The 16,317-nt window shown below is 53.9% G+C and overlaps 9 protein-coding genes across 9 annotated transcripts; 3 read left to right on the top strand and 6 right to left on the bottom strand.

Moving 5' to 3' along the window:
- Positions 1 to 912: 912 nt before the first annotated feature.
- BO95DRAFT_325776 (uncharacterized protein) lies at positions 913 to 1,892 on the top strand (the record flags this gene model as incomplete). Its single annotated transcript, XM_025581845.1, has 3 exons — positions 913 to 1,074; positions 1,159 to 1,646; positions 1,724 to 1,892. Coding segments are annotated over 3 exons (819 nt in total), but the record flags the coding sequence as incomplete, so codon positions are not given.
- A 319-nt stretch (positions 1,893 to 2,211) lies between these two features.
- BO95DRAFT_237677 (uncharacterized protein) lies at positions 2,212 to 2,700 on the bottom strand. The gene is made up of 2 exons (XM_025581326.1): positions 2,371 to 2,700; positions 2,212 to 2,294 (listed from the first exon to the last, which is right to left on the bottom strand). The coding sequence occupies exons 1-2, from the start codon at positions 2,667 to 2,669 to the stop codon at positions 2,276 to 2,278; spliced, it is 318 nt and encodes a 105-aa protein (XP_025438845.1). The 5' UTR covers positions 2,670 to 2,700; the 3' UTR covers positions 2,212 to 2,275.
- A 68-nt stretch (positions 2,701 to 2,768) lies between these two features.
- BO95DRAFT_446077 (uncharacterized protein) lies at positions 2,769 to 4,605 on the bottom strand. The gene has a single exon (XM_025587292.1). The coding sequence runs from the start codon at positions 4,561 to 4,563 to the stop codon at positions 2,944 to 2,946; it is 1,620 nt and encodes a 539-aa protein (XP_025438846.1). The 5' UTR covers positions 4,564 to 4,605; the 3' UTR covers positions 2,769 to 2,943.
- A 334-nt stretch (positions 4,606 to 4,939) lies between these two features.
- BO95DRAFT_517216 (SDR family NAD(P)-dependent oxidoreductase) lies at positions 4,940 to 6,473 on the top strand. Its single transcript, XM_025591883.1, has 4 exons — positions 4,940 to 5,007; positions 5,062 to 5,315; positions 5,411 to 5,690; positions 5,763 to 6,473. Exons 1-4 carry the CDS (start codon positions 4,971 to 4,973, stop codon positions 6,029 to 6,031), a joined length of 840 nt encoding a protein of 279 aa, XP_025438847.1. The 5' UTR covers positions 4,940 to 4,970; the 3' UTR covers positions 6,032 to 6,473.
- BO95DRAFT_237711 (Zn(II)2Cys6 transcription factor) lies at positions 6,446 to 8,130 on the bottom strand. Its single transcript, XM_025581327.1, has 3 exons — positions 7,781 to 8,130; positions 7,200 to 7,731; positions 6,446 to 7,143 (listed from the first exon to the last, which is right to left on the bottom strand). Exons 1-3 carry the CDS (start codon positions 8,076 to 8,078, stop codon positions 6,468 to 6,470), a joined length of 1,506 nt encoding a protein of 501 aa, XP_025438848.1. The 5' UTR covers positions 8,079 to 8,130; the 3' UTR covers positions 6,446 to 6,467.
- Positions 8,131 to 8,408: 278 nt separating this feature from the next.
- On the bottom strand, positions 8,409 to 8,900 carry BO95DRAFT_517218 (GFA family protein; the record flags this gene model as incomplete). The annotated part of the gene is made up of 1 exon (XM_025591884.1): positions 8,409 to 8,900. One exon carries the CDS (start codon positions 8,898 to 8,900, stop codon positions 8,409 to 8,411), a length of 492 nt encoding a protein of 163 aa, XP_025438849.1.
- Positions 8,901 to 9,226: 326 nt separating this feature from the next.
- Positions 9,227 to 10,522, bottom strand: BO95DRAFT_517219 (phosphoglycerate mutase-like protein; the record flags this gene model as incomplete). Its single annotated transcript, XM_025591885.1, has 2 exons — positions 9,227 to 9,262; positions 9,713 to 10,522. The coding sequence occupies 2 exons, from the start codon at positions 10,520 to 10,522 to the stop codon at positions 9,227 to 9,229; spliced, it is 846 nt and encodes a 281-aa protein (XP_025438850.1).
- Positions 10,523 to 11,249: 727 nt separating this feature from the next.
- Positions 11,250 to 12,877, top strand: BO95DRAFT_484812 (MFS general substrate transporter; the record flags this gene model as incomplete). Its single annotated transcript, XM_025590371.1, has 1 exon — positions 11,250 to 12,877. The coding sequence occupies exon 1, from the start codon at positions 11,306 to 11,308 to the stop codon at positions 12,875 to 12,877; it is 1,572 nt and encodes a 523-aa protein (XP_025438851.1). The 5' UTR covers positions 11,250 to 11,305.
- A 257-nt stretch (positions 12,878 to 13,134) lies between these two features.
- BO95DRAFT_466978 (uncharacterized protein) lies at positions 13,135 to 15,591 on the bottom strand (the record flags this gene model as incomplete). Its single annotated transcript, XM_025589256.1, has 1 exon — positions 13,135 to 15,591. One exon carries the CDS (start codon positions 15,589 to 15,591, stop codon positions 13,135 to 13,137), a length of 2,457 nt encoding a protein of 818 aa, XP_025438852.1.
- Between the last annotated feature and the right edge of the window lie 726 nt (positions 15,592 to 16,317).

Below are 16,317 nucleotides of genomic sequence, written 5' to 3' on the forward strand. Positions count from 1 at the left end.
CGGATTGGTCACTCACTAAGTTACCTTAGGTACCCTGTAGTCTATGTGCCAGTGGAATGTATCGTACTGTAACGTACTAGGCAAGTAAGGTGATTACCCGTGACAGTACGGGAACTCTAGCCCTAGCCGGGGTCCCGCCTCTCCCGTCGCGGGTGGCGGAGCAGACTTTCGGATGCCGATGTGGTCTGAGTCTAAGTTGACTATGAGTATCTAGCCCGTGCTGGTCGTGCGTTTTGCCAGCACAGTTCAACGTGATAGGTGAGTGGGTCCTTGACTGCTGTTCTGACAGGGATTCGCTCGAGCCGAGGTTACTGTCTGTATCTATTGTCAAGCTAGTGTAGTGTGAGTGAGGGGTTTCATTTTAACTTGTAAAGTCTACATTTACTTAATGTTACCCGTGACCCTTCCGAAAGTCGCCCAGATGGGCTTGAATTACTGTACCTTTCAAGGTAATTCCTATAGCCATATACATTTCATTTTGCCATAAACCTTTTCCAGTCGGTTGTTTTATCAGAAATGATCAGATACAATTAAGTTCCAGATGCTGGAAAGAACACCTATGGCCAAAAGTCCACATTTGATGATACCCTTCCCTCATTCTCTTGCACTCGGGGCAGGGGATAAATAAATTACCTTGTGTAACGAAATCTTTCCGCCCCCAATGTTAGATAGATTAAATCATGCAGCCATGCCACGGCACTAATCCTGCAGAGTGCCAGAGCCTCGCCTTCTGCCCCCCTACATGGGAGGGTTAATTAAGTAGTAGTCTCGAAACAGGATGGCCATGTTCAGTCAGGCTGATTTCTGATCGGCTTCCCCCTTTTTTCGTCGAATGGCTTCGGTTTATGAGCTCCCTTCCAATCCTTCCAATCCGAGAGAGAGAGAGAGAGAGACGGTAGACAACATACGATGTCTTCTGCAGACACCGATGGCAACCAGCAACCGGGGCTCATTGCCTTCTGTGTGGTAATGCTCACATTAGCTATAGCCTCGGTCGCCCTCCGCTGCTGGTCCATCTGGAGCTCTCACACTCACAGGTTTGGTTATGATGATGCCTTTGCCATCCTGACTTTGGTGCGGGCCGTCCTCCCCATTTTCCACGAAAGAAAGATTGGACATATCAGCTGAGTAACTGACCGACCCCTTGAATCGTTCTAGCCCTTCATTATTGCCGAATCGTCCCTTATCTTCTACTGGATCTCCCTGGGGTTGGGTCGTCATATCGCCACATTACCCGTCAGCCATCAACTCGCGGGTCCCAAGATCATCTTCGCGGCCGCCTTCCTGTACGATGCCAGCATTACCTTCCCCAAGTTATCGGTGCTCTGCTTCTACCATCGGATCTTCCAACGGGGCGGAGGCCCCTGGGTCCGCCCGACACTCGCAGCGGTGGGTGCCCTGTGCGTCTTCTGGCTGATCGGGGCGTGGCTGGCCACGGCCTTTCAGTGTACACCCGTACGAGCCTCGTGGGAAGCCGTGGCCGGTTCGAAATGCGTCACGCAGTGGAAGTTCTTCACGGGGACCGCGGCCCCGAGTGCCATCCTGGATTTGATTATCCTGCTGATCCCGCTGCCTCTGCTCTGGTCGTTGCATATGACTCGGGCGAAGAAGGCCATGCTCATCGGCCTTTTCATTTGTGGGTACTCGTGAGTGCTCCCTCCCCTTTGTCAGAAGAAGGGAGAAAGTTTTCAGTTGGTCTAACAATGGCCGTGTGTGCTCTTAGAGTGGTCGTCGTATCTGTCGGTCGGCTCATCACTCTTCTCAAGGCGGGATCGGCCCTAGAAGCCGATCTCACCTGGACCACCATCGAATATATCTGTTGGGTGCAGTGTGAAGGCCCGATCTCGCTCATGTCGGTCTGTCTCCCGAATATCACGGATCTGGGGCGTCGCTGGCTCGCAAGGAGCGGACGAACACAGCCGCTCCGGAACAGTGCCTTCTCATTATCATCATCCGCCAGCAAGCCAAGCAATACGGCGGAGTTGCTGAGTGGCAAACGATCATTCCATCCTCTCGGGGAAGTAGCAGAAGCAGTAGATCGAGAGGCCATCCTCCTGGACAGCGGTGGCCCACAGAGAACCCCCAAAGATAGCCGGCATCACATTTATGTGAACACTACCTTCGAAGCAACACGAGATAGTGTCTGAATGCGGAGATTGCCTCTGCCTTTTTGTTGGGGGTTGTGACAGAATCTGCAATCCTTGGAGCGAACCATCGGCTGGTTCGATGTTTTGACATTCTCTTTGGCGGAACGGTGATACTCGTCAGGTCGTATCTAGATATGAATACCTATACTAGCAGACTAGCAGGTCAGCGGCGAAATGGCTTGGCAGCTGGCAACTACAGTACAGCACAAGTTCCTGTTCGTACCGATCGGAAACGCCTTCGATTAAGCCAATTTCGAAGACCCTTGGCAAAAGGCGAAGGAGCGTTTCAAGCACTATGGCGGCTCTAGTAAGATGCGGCTTTGGTCGGGGGACGTGGATGAGTGATGAAGTCAGCTGCGTGAGGATATCTGGCCGAAGAACAAACAACATGGGCGTGGCGAGCGGTGAGCAGCCTGGCTCGAGAGGCCTTGAGGATTGCCATGTTGGGGAAGGGGCTGCGGATCCGACCCGATCTCGCCTTCCCCTCCTCCTCCTGAATTCTGGAGATGTCTGCATCCTCATGTCCTTTAGCAATCTTGTAGCAATCTTTCCCCCGATCTCTTAACTTGGGGTTCATGGCCGTGTTGTCATGAATAATCATGGTAGAGAGTATATCTTCAGTCCAAGGTAGTAAGCTGTTATCATTGAATTCATACTACTAATCGTTTTATGCTGACGGCTACTGGCTACTATGGCTACTATGGCTGAGAGATAGTAAGTTGGTGGTTTATACCTTCTTCTTCCCACATATCACACTCTTCTACCGATCGCATTCTCTGTTTTGCTCTCTCAACATCTACTCCGCCACTTGCAATTGCGTCAACAGGTCCGCCTGCACGTCCTTCAAGAACTCCGTCATCTGTTCAGGGGGGTGGAAGGCCTCGTTGTACACCAGCCGAAGGGTCAATTGATCCCGGAACGTCCAGACAAAGACCACGCCCTGGCGCGACAGCATTTCCACTCCGACTCCGGCATGGGTGATACTGAACCCACGCCCAGGGATGCCATACTCGCGCTGCAGATATTGTTCCATGATGCCCATGCTGCTGATATCGATATCGCTGGGAGGCTCCTCTGGCGTGGGCAGGTTGCGAATGACCTCGACCAAGGTGGAGGCATACTCGCGGTGGCCCTGAAGATAATCGCTACTGATCCCTTTCTGGTACTCGGCCTGGTAGTTGCGGGCCATCTCCTCCCAGGTGTTGGAGGCAGGGTCCACGCGGGCCAACCAGCCGGAGGTGAATAGCGCGGCGGCCATGGCCGGGGTTGAGTAAGGCGGGGGCAGGTACGGGCGCAGCGACTGTTTGATGGTGCTGGTGTAGTGGCGGCCCTGGTGGCGGTGGTCGGCGATGGCGCGGCGCAAGTTGACGGCGGCGAGACTGGCATGCACCGCCGCGGTGATGCTGACCCCGCGGGCTTTGGCAGCGGCCACGGCGGCGGCGGTGATGGCGGGCGAGCAGCGCAGCTCGGCGGCCCGCGTACCCGAGGGTACCGTCGAACCGTCCCCCAGATACGGCACCCCCATCGCCCCGGCCGCCAGCGCAAACGTCCCCACCGCCCCGTGGGCAATGGCCTTTTGCTCCTCCGTCGCCGAGAGGGGCATGTTGCCCGCTTCCTCCACGGGGGGCGCAAGCCGCTCTACCTCCGATCCCCAGGAGAAGGCCTCAAACGCGTCTTCGGGCCGCAGCTGCTTCTTCTTCTTCTTCTTCTCCTCCTCCTCTCCGCAGTGCGAGGCCATCAGGTCCACCAGTTGACCCAAAAGAAGGAGGCCGCCCACTCCGTCCATCCGCCAGTGTGCGCTGTGCAGGAGTAGTTCACCGGTTTTGGGGATGTAGTACAGTCGAGCGTCCGGAGCTGGGGCAATGCGACGTATTACATCGTCGGCGCACTGGGCGTCGGCCTCGACGGAGAAGGTCTCGGAGGCCCATTGGCTAAGCGCATCGGCCGAATCAGGCACCGTGTAGACGAGGTTGGCGTTGGAGGCGTCGGGATGCGCAGCCAGACTTGGGTGCTGGAAGCGCAGATGCAACCAACTGTAGCGGATCAGGGGCGGGAGAAGATATGCGGTCGCAGAATCCCCATGAGGTTGGATGGCGACGGTGTAGTTGACGGCCCAGTGTTCCCGACCCAGGGGGTGGCCAGGGTCACTGACTAACTTGATAAAAGTCTCATTGGGGCCTAGGGGCCGTGTGAAGGTGTTAGGCGAGTCCTTGGCTGCAGTCCACGGCATGATTGAAGCGATGAGAGAATGTGATTGCTGGGTGATGAGGAGTGGCGACGGCTGCTGCTGCTGCTGGCCATGGCAGGGAGTTGAAATAGCCCTGAGTGCAATGGCGGGCAACAAAAACGATGACTTGGAGACTTGGAGACTAGGATCAATTGGCTCGCTCGCAGCATTGATATCTGGCCGTATCATGCAATGACCAACAATGGGAAGCTCCGCTGCCACGGCTAACCCCTCAATCCCAGTCTTATTCGATTCCAGCAAGTCTCCGGTTGATCCTTATAAGTTCTTAGACACCGTAAGCACTAACGCTCAGCGCTAACGGGACGGCGTACGCGCTAACAGTATGTGAAAAATACGTACAGTAACTTACCATGCACTTACCATGCATGACCCCATTACAGTCACGCTAGAGCCTCAACGCATTGAATGATTTGGGACTGCAAAAGTACGTACCTCGTAGGTAAGAGTCTTGAATATGTGTTCAACTATAATGAAAGTCGGCGAGTCAATCAACTGACCAATCTGCTTAAATCCCATACTCACCACTCAACACCAAAAAAAATCAATTTACTCTACATAGCCCATAGCCCCCCAATATGCAGGTCGAAGGTGTCGCGCTGGTCTTTGGTGCTGGTACATACGTCCTCCTTTTCGATGACCATGGATCGAAACTAAACCAGATCACAGGAAATGGCATTGGGCGCGCAGTCGCCCACACGCTGGTCGCGCAGGGCCTCACCACTCTCGTCTGCGCCGACATCGATCTCGCTCACGCCCAAGAAACCGCCGAGTCCAGCTACGAGGTCTTCGCGGAGCGACGACCAGCCTACGAGGCGACCGCTTACCAGGTGGACGTGCGCGATGAGGCGCAAGTGCAAGAGGTGGTCGCCAAGACGAAGGACCGGTATGGCCGCATCGATATCTGCGTAACGACTGCCGGGGTTAGCCGAACTCCTCATATTTGCTGTTCCATGTGCGAAATCATGATTGACTACTAGCTAACCACATATCACTCGCGACCAAAAAAAACCAAAAGACCCCCGCTGCCAACCAGACCGCGATTAGCGACATGAGCCTAGAAGCGTATCGAAGCATGGACGAGGTGCACAATATCGGGTGCTTCCTGGTCGTCCGCGAGGTGATCCGGGCCATGGCCAGCCAGAAACCGATCGAGTCGATTACCGCCGGAAGGCGAAGAAAGCCAGCCCGGGGCTCCATCGTGATCTTAACCTCGCTGGCCTCGGAGGGGGCGTTCTTGGGAGTCGGCAATTACATTGCCGCCAAACACGCGGTGAAAGGGTTGGTTCAGACAGCTGGTGAGGGTTCCCTCTTTCGAAATGTATCTCTTTCTCGTGTTGGTGCTGACACTGATTGATCTGGAACCCCAGCCCTTGAGAACGCGGGCAACGGGATCCGACTCAATGCCGTGGCGCCCTCGTACGTGTCCGGACCGATGATGGAGCAGTTTCTGGACCAGGCGCCGGCCGTCAAGGCGGCGATGCTGGGGGACCTGCCCATGCGACGGCTGGCGGACCCGGAGGAGGTGGCGGATGCGGTGGTGTTTCTGGCGTCGCCGGCGGCTAGCTATATCAATGGCCATACTTTGGTGGTGGATGGGGGGTCGTCGTTGCAGTTGTCGAACCAACCGTTTTCGTGATTGCTACAGCTTTGGAAATTTCGAGTTCAAGAGCTGTCGGGTCTTCTTAACTCCTTCCGTGGCCGCCCCCCGGGTTAAGTACGGCCGCAGGTTAGGCACCTCGTGACTCGATGTTGCAGATGGGTTAGAACCTTTGCCGTTTGCGCTTTATCAGCAACCAGCTACCAACCAGCCTTGGCCAAGATGTATGCATGCCCCTACAAATGGTCTGCGGTACGACAAATGCAAATCTTGACTCCGGGCGCTTGGCCGGTCTTGACGACTGTGACATCAGCCTCTTGCTGTTCGTATCATTCAAGATGATGGCTTTCCATCTAAAAAGCTCTCGTCGATGGTGCCAGAACACATTCGTTCAGAGCATGTGGAGTGCCTGTGTAGGGATGGTTGCCTAGGATAGAAAGTCCGGATGTCAAGGCAATGTAATAGCTATGACTGACTATATGAACATCCAATCTTCACCCCACTCATAGACGTATTTGATCCAACGTCCAGATGACCCTTCCGTAGCTCGACGGGCCCAGATCTTCTCAAGCACTTTCAAGGCATTCGTCACATTGTGACAGCGCCACAGTGTCCACAGAATTTCTAGCACATCAGTGATGACTGCCCTTTGAGACATGGTTTGCGCCTCGGCGCCAATGACAAAGGAAGGCCACAGGAGTCCTTTGAGATGGACATCCGCCGGATCCACGGATTTGAGATGGTGAAGGGCCGAATCCAGTGAGTTGTTGGCTCTCCCTGCGCTCTTGAACACATCGCTTTCGAAGGGGACGGGGAGAACTTGCAGCGCGTACATCTCGACTGCCGCGTGCCACACGCAGGCAAGTTGATATCTCGGTTTCATGTGGTGGGTTTCCGCATCCGCGACTGCCCAATGCATCGGAGAGAAGTTGTGCAGATGAGAGAAAATGTGGGCAAATAAATCCGGTGGCGCTTCGTGAGATCCTGAAGCAGCCGCATTGGCGAGGGAGATCACGTAGAGAAGAGGCGAAGGGCACCCGGTCCATGTCTGGGACTCACAGCGCTTCAAGATGTCGAAATTAGGGGACCTCGAGAAGAGCGGCTGCCAAGGCTGTTTGGTTTTCACAAACGTCGACCCTATGATTTCCAAACTGGAACATGCAATTAGTGACCCCGGCTTGGCCAGACTAGGCTGGACTCTACTTACACGGCGTAGCTTGTGTCAAAAGATTCGGCCATTTGAGGCAAGTCGGCGGCCGGTGCTCCCTCCCTAGAGGGCGCGAGGGATAAGGTGCGTTTTGGCATCACTTCTCTCAGTCCACGAAGATGGTATCGCCAGGTGTCTCGTCCCGAATCCATGAGCTCAAACCATATGGACATTATCACGGATGCAACGACACCGTCCGGATTACAGGATTCTCCCGCATATGCTTCGCTTCTCAAGAACCTGAGAGTTCGCTGTTTGTGGTAGAGAGCATCGTGATATGCTGGGATCTGGTACGTCTGGCGCACCTGATCCACCGACTGTGATACTTGTGCCTCATGCTGATTTGGCTTGTATGCCATCGTCCCTTCGTTGCATTGAGCCGATGCAATTCGGAGGGTTAGATGGAGAGCTGCCACGGACACCACCGCGTGGCATAATGCCGGGCAGGAGGGAATGAATCGGATGGACTCCTTGAACAGATTTGCGCCCTCGAAATCATATAGCACCCACTCCTGACAGCACTGTTGCTCAACTGACCTTCAATCAGTCCAGGACTCACTGGGCTCAGGCACTCAACTTACAATAAGCAATATAGTCTCGCATTGACGGCGACAAATCCTGCAAGCCGGGGTCATTCAGCACTCTGCTGAGTGAGAGGTGTTGCTCTCGACGTGGCAGTTTCTTGCCCGTTAATTTGCCGCGGCTTGCCACACTGTCGGTCCATCGCAGGGGCTTGTCTTTGCTGTATCCCAGACAGGGTCGCTGCGAAGATGTGCATTTGCCACAGTGCGGGAGGGCTCGGTCGCACTTGAGGCGCTGGCGACGACAAGTCCAACATGGCACATCGGCACAATCCACAGCAGCGCCATTCATACTCATTGAAATCCAGAAGTCTTTGGTGGTCGAGTTGTAAGAAAAGTGAGAGTTTGAGTTCTCCGGCTAAGTTTTGCACCTACCCATAAGTTACTACTACCCATACATAACCAGTTCGATCATCGGTAGCTCGCACTATTCCTAAGAAGGAAGCCAAGACGCAAGTCCCGGGTTTCCACATCGGGGGTGGGTCTGGTTTGGGTCTGGGCTACGGAGTTCTCGGTATTGAATCTGAAGTCTACATAGATACGAGGCATTCGTAAGATGAAACAATCCCTACTACATCACCTGCCTCGAGGATCTGCATTTTTCTGACTCTGAGATCGACCAAAGTGCCTATAACCCTTCCGGTACCACCCCCCTCATCCTCTCCAGAATCCCCATACTCCGTTCCCCGCCATCCTCCGGGATAACAAACCAAGCAGGCTTGGATTCCAAAAAGATATGCTCCCCAACCGTCTCCGGCACCTTGCCTTGAGAGTTCCTCTCATCAACCGTAACAGCCACAATGCCCACCTCGTGTGATTTGACATGGTAGACCATCGTCATGGGACTGCGGCAGTCACCACAGATCGTGCGAGTGGCATGCTGGCTCAGATTGATCTCGACCAGACGGTCGCTCCGGGTCCAGTGGAAATGAGACAACTCCACGTTCGTGAATGCTGCGAAGGGAGCGCCGTGCAGGAGGCGGCACATGCGGCAGTAGCAGTATGTTAGCCCGTGTAAGGGGGCGGTTGTGGCGTAGGTGGTTCGTTGACAGTAGCAGCTTCCAGAGACGACGATGGGGTCCGGGGAGCGGTTGGTAGTGGAGGTGGAGGAAGTTGACATGGTGAATTGTGCTGCTGAATGGTGCTGTTAAGGGCAAGGTCGGAGGAACCAAGGCAAGGCTATCGTGCAGAGTTGTGACACTATGGAGAAGTCTGCTGAGGGGACTTGCGTGATCTCCGCTGCAGTATAAGTAGTAGACCAGTTTTGAATTGTACATTGGTAAGCCAAGGGGGTTTATATTGAACATCCAGATAAATAACTACAAAGGATGACATCATCGCCCACAGGCGGGTGGGATACTCATAGCACGCAGAAGGGGATCGATCACCACGATAGTAGCAAACAGGAAGCTGGCTGATAAGCAGAATTACCATATGTGAGGTCAATCAGGCTGCGTTATAGATGTAGGTGATTAAAGGAGTCTGTAAACCAATCATCAGCAAGGCCGCGATATATAGTAGTCAGACGACTTGTGGAACGAGTGACGCACAGGCCTGCTTCTCAACATCTCATGCTCCAATTACCTTAAGTTGTTCTGAGATCCATATTCACCGATGTCAACATTTTCTATGAACCGCTCTTCTGAAACTTGCTCGCACAGTCTCTTGTTCCGAAAAAAAAAAAGAACAGAAGAGAAGGGAAATGTTGTTTTACCATCTCCTGCAACAGTGAGTGAGGATCTAGACAATGGCAAAAGAACTCCAAGAGCCACATATGTTTACATTTGCAACGCCCCCAGAAAAAGATGCATGTACGTGATCTGCGTATGATGGGCACTCAATTGAGCCTTCCTACCTGAGATTGCGCACAGGCATATGTCTTTTGCATCTTGTGGGCCCTGAGTAAAATACAGGTCTTTCTATCTATCTAACCTTCCAGTCCAGATCTACTTCGTCTGGTCGTTGCAGCCCTTGGCCCTGCCAACGCTCCATCGCTGTAGTGAAAAGCTTGCCCTGAACCTCCTTTCCATACATCGGATGTTCTTTGCCACGCCTCCACCGACTCTCTCTTGTTTCAATCAACCAGGCCTCTTCATCGTGATCGGACGTAAAGTCACTTTCGAATACATAAGCACGCGTCTCGCAATTGTCCCATCCAGTACCCGGGTGGCGATATGCATCCTCCCAGTCGGCCGTAAGATAATGCAGAAATCCACCGTGTGACACGAGAACAATCTCCGCATCGTCCTTCCCATTGGAAACCAGCTCCCGTAATTTCGCCCGCAAAAACAGCCGAGCATCGCGGGCGCGAGCACGGATCGCATCGTTGCTCGGACTGTAGCGAGCTCCAGCCTTCTTCTGGTTCCAGTCATCTTTCACCAAAGAGAGGTCCACCGGCCATTTCTCTTTTCCCACGATGCGTCTGAGGATTTCTGGGTCCGAGCCAGTGTCGCACGGGTCACTTGACGTTTCTTGAGCGTCAGGGTAGGCGAGAATCCTTTCGGATTGGAGGGCCGACGTCAGAGCTGGCTGGAATACCAGAGCTGCAGTTTGAAGGGCTCGGCACATCGGTGACGACAAGATAAGGGAGATTCCCGACTGATTACGGAAGGCGCCTTCACGGAGTGATTCGCATTGATTCTCCCCAGTGAGTGACAAACGCGGGTCAGGAATGGTATAGCAACCGCCACCGACATTATGAAAGCCTTCCCCATGGCGAACACAATGGATGACTGGTGGCATTTCCTGCTCAGTTTCAAAGTCAGTAGAGTGATAGTAGAGCTTGCAAGACGGCAAGATTGCAAAAGCCCTTACTGTGATGCTGGGACTGAATGTTTTGTTGGAGCCAGGATCTTTGCGCTAGCAGCCGGTATAGACTCTCGCTTGGTGGACGTCAAATTTCACTCATCGTACAGGCTCAAGGCAGACCAGCGTGATGTGTAGCGTCAGTTCCCAAGGGAGAATTCTTATCTTTGCTCATACGTGATTATATATCACTACTACGTATTCAACTATACGCTAACTACGTAGGCTTATAAAGCATATGGTCGCCGTGGGAACATCGAATAACTGAATAACCAATCACAAGTCTCCTTTGCCCCTGCCTTTTTTAAAGTCTCTAGGTGGCCGCGGGAGCTAGTATCTTGGCAGCCTTGTTTGGAAGTTTCTAGTGGAGATGTCTTCCGAGAGCCAGACGTATCAGAACGATCGTTTGGCTCAACATTGGTAAGGGCTTGATCAAACTACGTAGTACTATATGCAGTTGTATCAAGGAAGCAGACCATGCTTTTAGTCATTTCTGACACAAAAAACTCTATTCTATCTTGCTTCAACTCATTTCAAGCACGTAATCGCAGAGCTAGTGATTCACAAGACCCTGGACATCACAATCGTTGCGGCGGTCACTTGCTATCGGGCTACTTCAAATCTCAATCGCATCCCGGATCTTTCTGGCCCTGAAGGACTTTTTCTCAGAGAGCAATCCCTTGCAACCTTCAACCTACAGAAACATTGAAAGTTCACACCATGGCTATCGAGGATATACGCGGAGCTCTGAGAACGCCGTCGAAAAGCACCTCTCAGTCAAACATGCCGGAAATCCCACGGGATGAATCACCATCTGCTCGAATCGAGCGGCTTAGCCGTGAACGTCCATCTGCGTTTCCCAATCCATGGACAGAGCTCTGCTGTCTGTTTGGCATAGTGATGTCCCAGTTCTTGACCGAGTTCTTCGTCTCAGGCTTCGCGGTCATCTTGCCACCCCTCGCCCAAGACCTGAAGATTCCCCAGGCTTCGCAGGTATGGCCCGCGACTGCCTTCTCGCTGGTGGTCTCGAGCACGTTGCTCATCTTTGGCCGTCTGGGTGATATCTGGGGAGGATACCCGCTCTTTTTCGCGGGCCTTGCATGGCTTCTTATATGGAGCGTGGTCGCAGGTTTCAGTTCCGGCGCTGTCATGTTAAACATATGTCGAGCACTTCAGGGCCTGGGAGCTGCTGCCTTTCTCCCGAATGGGGTCATGATCATAGGCTACCTCTACCGGCCCGGGCCTCGCAAGAATCTCGTCTTCGCCATCTATGGCACCGCGGGCGTTCTAGGCTTCTTTGGTGGTATTGCCATTGCCGGGGTCGTGGGTCAATCTTTACGCTGGAGTTACTACTTCTGGATCGGCGCTGCCCTGGCAGCGATCACGCTCGCCACAGCAATCTGTGCGATGCCGTACTCGGCTCTGGCCAACGACTCCCGTGGGCAAGTGAAAATGGATTATGTCGGTGGCGCTGGCATCGTGTGCGGACTCGTCCTCACGATTTTCGCGATCACGCAATCCGCACATGCGCCCTCGGGATGGAAAACGCCGTATGTCCTGGCGACCTTCCTCCTGGGCATACTGTTTCTGGCCGGGACGTGGTACGTCGAACAGCATGTTGTCTCGGATCCACTCTTGCCTGCGTCCCTCTTCGCCGTGAAATCCATGACCCCTTTACTCATTGCCCTCCTCCTGCTCTACGGGACCTGGGGCATTTTCTCCGTCAATGGCTCACTGTACTTCCAAAACGTCCTGTCAGCGTCGCCCCTTCAGGTCGTCGTGTGGTACATCCCGATTGGCGTCGTGGGACTGGTCGTCAGCGTCATTGAAGGGTACATCTTACATCTCGTCCCTGGGCATGTTCTGATGATCGTCTCCGGGCTCGCCGCCGTGGGATCGCAACTCCTTCTCGCTCTCATCCCCGCGGGCGGAGGAAGCTACTGGGCATGGATCTTCCCCTCCGCTATTCTCAGCACGATTGGCATCGACCTGTCAACGATCCTGATGACAGTGTTCATCACGACCACCGTCCCGTCTTCGCAGCAGGGACTGGCCGGGGGCGTGTTGAATTCCGTGCTGCAGCTTGGAGTCGCCTTCGTCCTCGGTTTCACCGACATCATTCAGTCCGCCGTGGTCAAGAACAGGGGATTAGCAGAAAGCTATAAGGCCACTTTCTGGTTCGGGGTCGGGGTCGCGGGTGCCAGCTTGATCATTCTGATGATCTGGGGCAGGATCCCCAAAGCAGTCAGCTCACTGACTGCTGATGAAAAACAGGAACATGATTCCCTTTGATTCTTTCGCTTTTGTATTAGTTTCCCTGCCTTTTACAGCTGACTTACATGCAAATGTAGAAGTTTGATAGATTTTCATTAGAAATTCCACAAATCCAACACACAAAGATAATTAATGAGTAGGAAAAAGCAAAGAATGTATGCAGTTAAGGGAGGCGCGAGATGGAATACAAAAACGCATCAGCCAGATAAGGGAAAAGGGCGGTTGCCAGTGAGTGATCGTGATGAGTGACAGTCATGGAGGTGGAGGTGGAACATTCAAGCAGTTGGAGAGGTAGTCGGGGCTGCAGCAACGGGTGTGGCCTTAGCGGGGGTTTTGGCGGTGGCAGCAGTGGTGGCAGTAGCAGTCGGGGTGGCAGTAGCAGGAGTGGCAGGAGTGGACTTGGTGGCAGGAGCAGCAGTAGTAGTGCTGCTGCTGGCCGGGAACTTCAATCCTTCATTCACTCCAACCTCCACCGTCCGAGCAATTTCCTCTCCCTTGACAGTGTACACAACCGCCAACTTCTTCTTCTTGTCCATCTCATCCGGGAAGCATCGCACCAGGGGAAGCTTCTCCACGGATCCATAGTGCTTCCCGATTGTCTGGTAGATCGAATCGTCTTGCACTCGCTGGCCGCCCAGGAAGATGTCGTGAATGGCGATCTTTCCGAAGCTGTGGCCGTGGCTCAAGACTTTCTGTATGTCGGCAATGTCCTTCCCGAGCTCCTTGATCGTCGCCTCTTTCTCTTCAGTCTTCTTCAAGAGCTCCTCGATCCGGGCCTTATTGCCGCGGTTGATTTCTTCCCACCCGCTCGCCATTCTCTGATTTCGCGCCTTCGCCTCCTCCAACTCCTTCTCATGCTGCCTCGCCTCCTCCGCCGACTCCGCCTCTGCCTTCTGACGCGCCACCTCGGCCTGCATCTTCGCCGCCTCCGCTTTTTCAACTTGGATCTTGGCCATATCGATCTCGGTGTTCAGCTTCGATCTCACCTTCTCCCACCTCATTCGCTCCTTCTGGAGATGGTCGATTTTGTTTTGGGATCCCAGCTGTTCGTGGAGGTGTCCCTCCTTGAGCTGATTGTATTGTTTCTGGAATTCATCCAAGACGTTCTGAGCACGGTCCTTCTGCTTCGAGACACTGAAGAAGGCCTCGGTCAGCTCCCGGACCTTAGCCTGGGCTAGTCTGGCTTGTTCCTGCCAGTCGGCTCTCTCACGCCCTTCCGCAAACCGCAGCTCAATTGCCTGGACTTTCTCATTATAGGATTTCTTGTACTGCTCGAACAGTTCATGGTTGGTAAGATTGAGCGCTTGACCCCATTCGATTGCCTCCTGCGTGAAGTGGCAAGCTAACTCTGCGCGTTGTTCCGCCTTGGAAAGCTTCTCCTTCAGGGTCGCCTTCTCGCGCTGCTCTTGCGCGTAATCCGCCTCGAGCTTCATGAACTGCTCTCGGATGGCTCGGTGCCTGCTTTCCGCATCCTGCTTCTCCAGCTCGGCGCGAGTCCAGGCGATCTCAGCCGCAGTGCGTTGCTCCTCCGCGTGCTCTCGAGTAGAAATAGCCTCTTCGAGCTGCTTCTTGGCCACGTCCAAAGTGTCATTGGCGGCACTTGCCGCCTCCACAGCATCGCGGATTTGATCCTCCAGCTCGCGGAATCTGGTTTTGAGGCCCTCCTTATCCTCCAATGCCTCCTTCACCTTCGTCCTGGCGTGGGTGAGCTGGGCCCTGAGCTCGTGGATTGTAGCTTCCAGACCCCTGATGGATTCCGCCTTTGCCTCGTGCTTGTGTTCCAGTTCCGCGACCCTCTTTCTTAAGGTCGAACAAGTGTCTTGCTCGCGCGTCAGTTGCTGACGCGTCTTGAGCTCGTCGAGCGCTGCGGCATTTCTGGCCTTGATAGCATCGGAGAGTTTCACTCGCAAGGAATCGACCTGGCTCACCAGCCGCTCCACCTCGGCGTCGAGCCGCGCAACCGCTGCATCCCGGATATTGAGGAGTCCCTCCGCTTTGTCGGACTCCAGCACCGCATCATCCCGCTCCTTGACCAGCTTGATCAGCTGCTCGCGAGCGTGGGTCAACGCGTGGCGCACGGTCTCGATTTCTGCCTTAAGTTGCTGATGGAGTGCGTGCGCTGCCTTGCTGTCGGCTTTGGCGAGTGCCTCGGCCCGCTTCGCCAGACTCAACTCGTCGGACAGCTTGGCGATGGTCACCATGAGGCCCTCCGAGTCGGCCTGGGCCTTCCGAAGGTGCTTGGTCATACTGGTCCGAAGTTTAATATAACTCTCATCGGAGGTGTGCTTCGTCCGCTTGAGCTCGAGGATATCTTGCATATATTCGGCATCCTGCACATGCTCTGTCTCAACATGATGAACCTCCAGCTTGTGAAGCTGGTGGCTATTGACAATGTTGGCCTTATGAAGCTGGCCTGCAATCCACTCAATGGCGGACGCATCATTCAGCATTGCCGGGTTGTAGTCCAATACCCTCAGCACATCTGAACTTCCCTCCTCAGTGGGGAAAAAGCAGATTGGTTTGGCGACGTCCAAACCGTCGCTGAAACCATCTGTCTTGCCGTTGGAATGGCCGTTGGTGGGCGCCTTGACGGCGCCATTGCCATTGAGTTTGGTCAGGGCTGTGGTCAAGCTGTCAACGCCTTTGGCTGAGTTGGTGGCCCCGCTAAGCTCCTTGATGATGGGAAGAGGAGTAATAGGGACCTCAGGTTCGTTCAAAATAGCGGGGGCCATAGCGTCGATGAGAATGAGCTCGAAAGAAAGGACTTCAAAGAGATTTGTGTCGTGTAAGGAAAGGAAGGGATAAAGATTGTGGTCGAAAGATCAAAAAAACACAAGACTTGGTGAATTCCAGAAGAATGGTGTAATAGTGTGGTGAAGATATGAAATGTTCGCTGCTGAGTCTACTGGCATCTGGGTGGATTGGTTGGGCCCTTTATACATGCTGAAGTGATTGCGGTTTCGCTGATCTGAGTGAACAGAGTCATGTTCTTTTTTTTTCAGCTGAGCACATTGATTGTTGCTCTGGTCTGACCATTCTTGCTCAGCTGTGATCTTCCAGCTGGTGGAAGCTGAGGAACGGAGTGGATGCAGGAACTTGGGGTGGCGGGATTAGGGCTCGTCGGTTGGAATTACCCCATGGTTTGTTGTATACGTGCCTCCACCCTCAGCATACTTCAGTCCCTCACCTGTCGCTCATCGCTTGTTCTTACCGCGTTATCAATGCTTCGCCCACTGCCCTCTTCAGCTTCCGCCGAATCCCGCCTTCTTTTCGGAGGGGCCGCACAGGTTGACTCAAGCCGAGCGGCAACAGACGTACGTCCAATCGGTGTCATGTTCAAGCAGCCCATGTGGCAGCCATGGGTTCTGCGTGCGCCAGTCCCTTCAGCTGGCATCAGAATGAACGCGTCAGCCAGAACTCCCGTGCGAAAGAATCCCCGACGTGAGAGACTGAAAGTC

Source organism: Aspergillus brunneoviolaceus, assembly GCF_003184695.1.
Source record: "Aspergillus brunneoviolaceus CBS 621.78 unplaced genomic scaffold BO95scaffold_66, whole genome shotgun sequence".
Taxonomy (NCBI): domain Eukaryota; kingdom Fungi; phylum Ascomycota; class Eurotiomycetes; order Eurotiales; family Aspergillaceae; genus Aspergillus; species Aspergillus brunneoviolaceus.

Bases quoted from the DNA above. Each gene is read 5' to 3' on its own strand.
- BO95DRAFT_446077 (XM_025587292.1), bottom strand. From the start codon at position 4,563: ATGATACGGCCAGATATCAATGCTGCGAGCGAGCCAATTGATCCTAGT.
- BO95DRAFT_237711 (XM_025581327.1), bottom strand. From the start codon at position 8,078: ATGAGTATGAATGGCGCTGCTGTGGATTGTGCCGATGTGCCATGTTGG. The intron at 7,732-7,780 runs GTAAGTTGAGTG...ATTGAAGGTCAG, and splicing joins GCGAGACTATATTGCTTATT to TTGAGCAACAGTGCTGTCAG. The intron at 7,144-7,199 runs GTAAGTAGAGTC...TGCATGTTCCAG, and splicing joins TTTGACACAAGCTACGCCGT to TTTGGAAATCATAGGGTCGA.
- BO95DRAFT_237677 (XM_025581326.1), bottom strand. From the start codon at position 2,669: ATGAGGATGCAGACATCTCCAGAATTCAGGAGGAGGAGGGGAAGGCGA.
- BO95DRAFT_517216 (XM_025591883.1), top strand. From the start codon at position 4,971: ATGCAGGTCGAAGGTGTCGCGCTGGTCTTTGGTGCTG. The intron at 5,008-5,061 runs GTACATACGTCC...ACCAGATCACAG, and splicing joins CGCGCTGGTCTTTGGTGCTG to GAAATGGCATTGGGCGCGCA. The intron at 5,691-5,762 runs GTGAGGGTTCCC...CTGGAACCCCAG, and splicing joins AGGGTTGGTTCAGACAGCTG to CCCTTGAGAACGCGGGCAAC.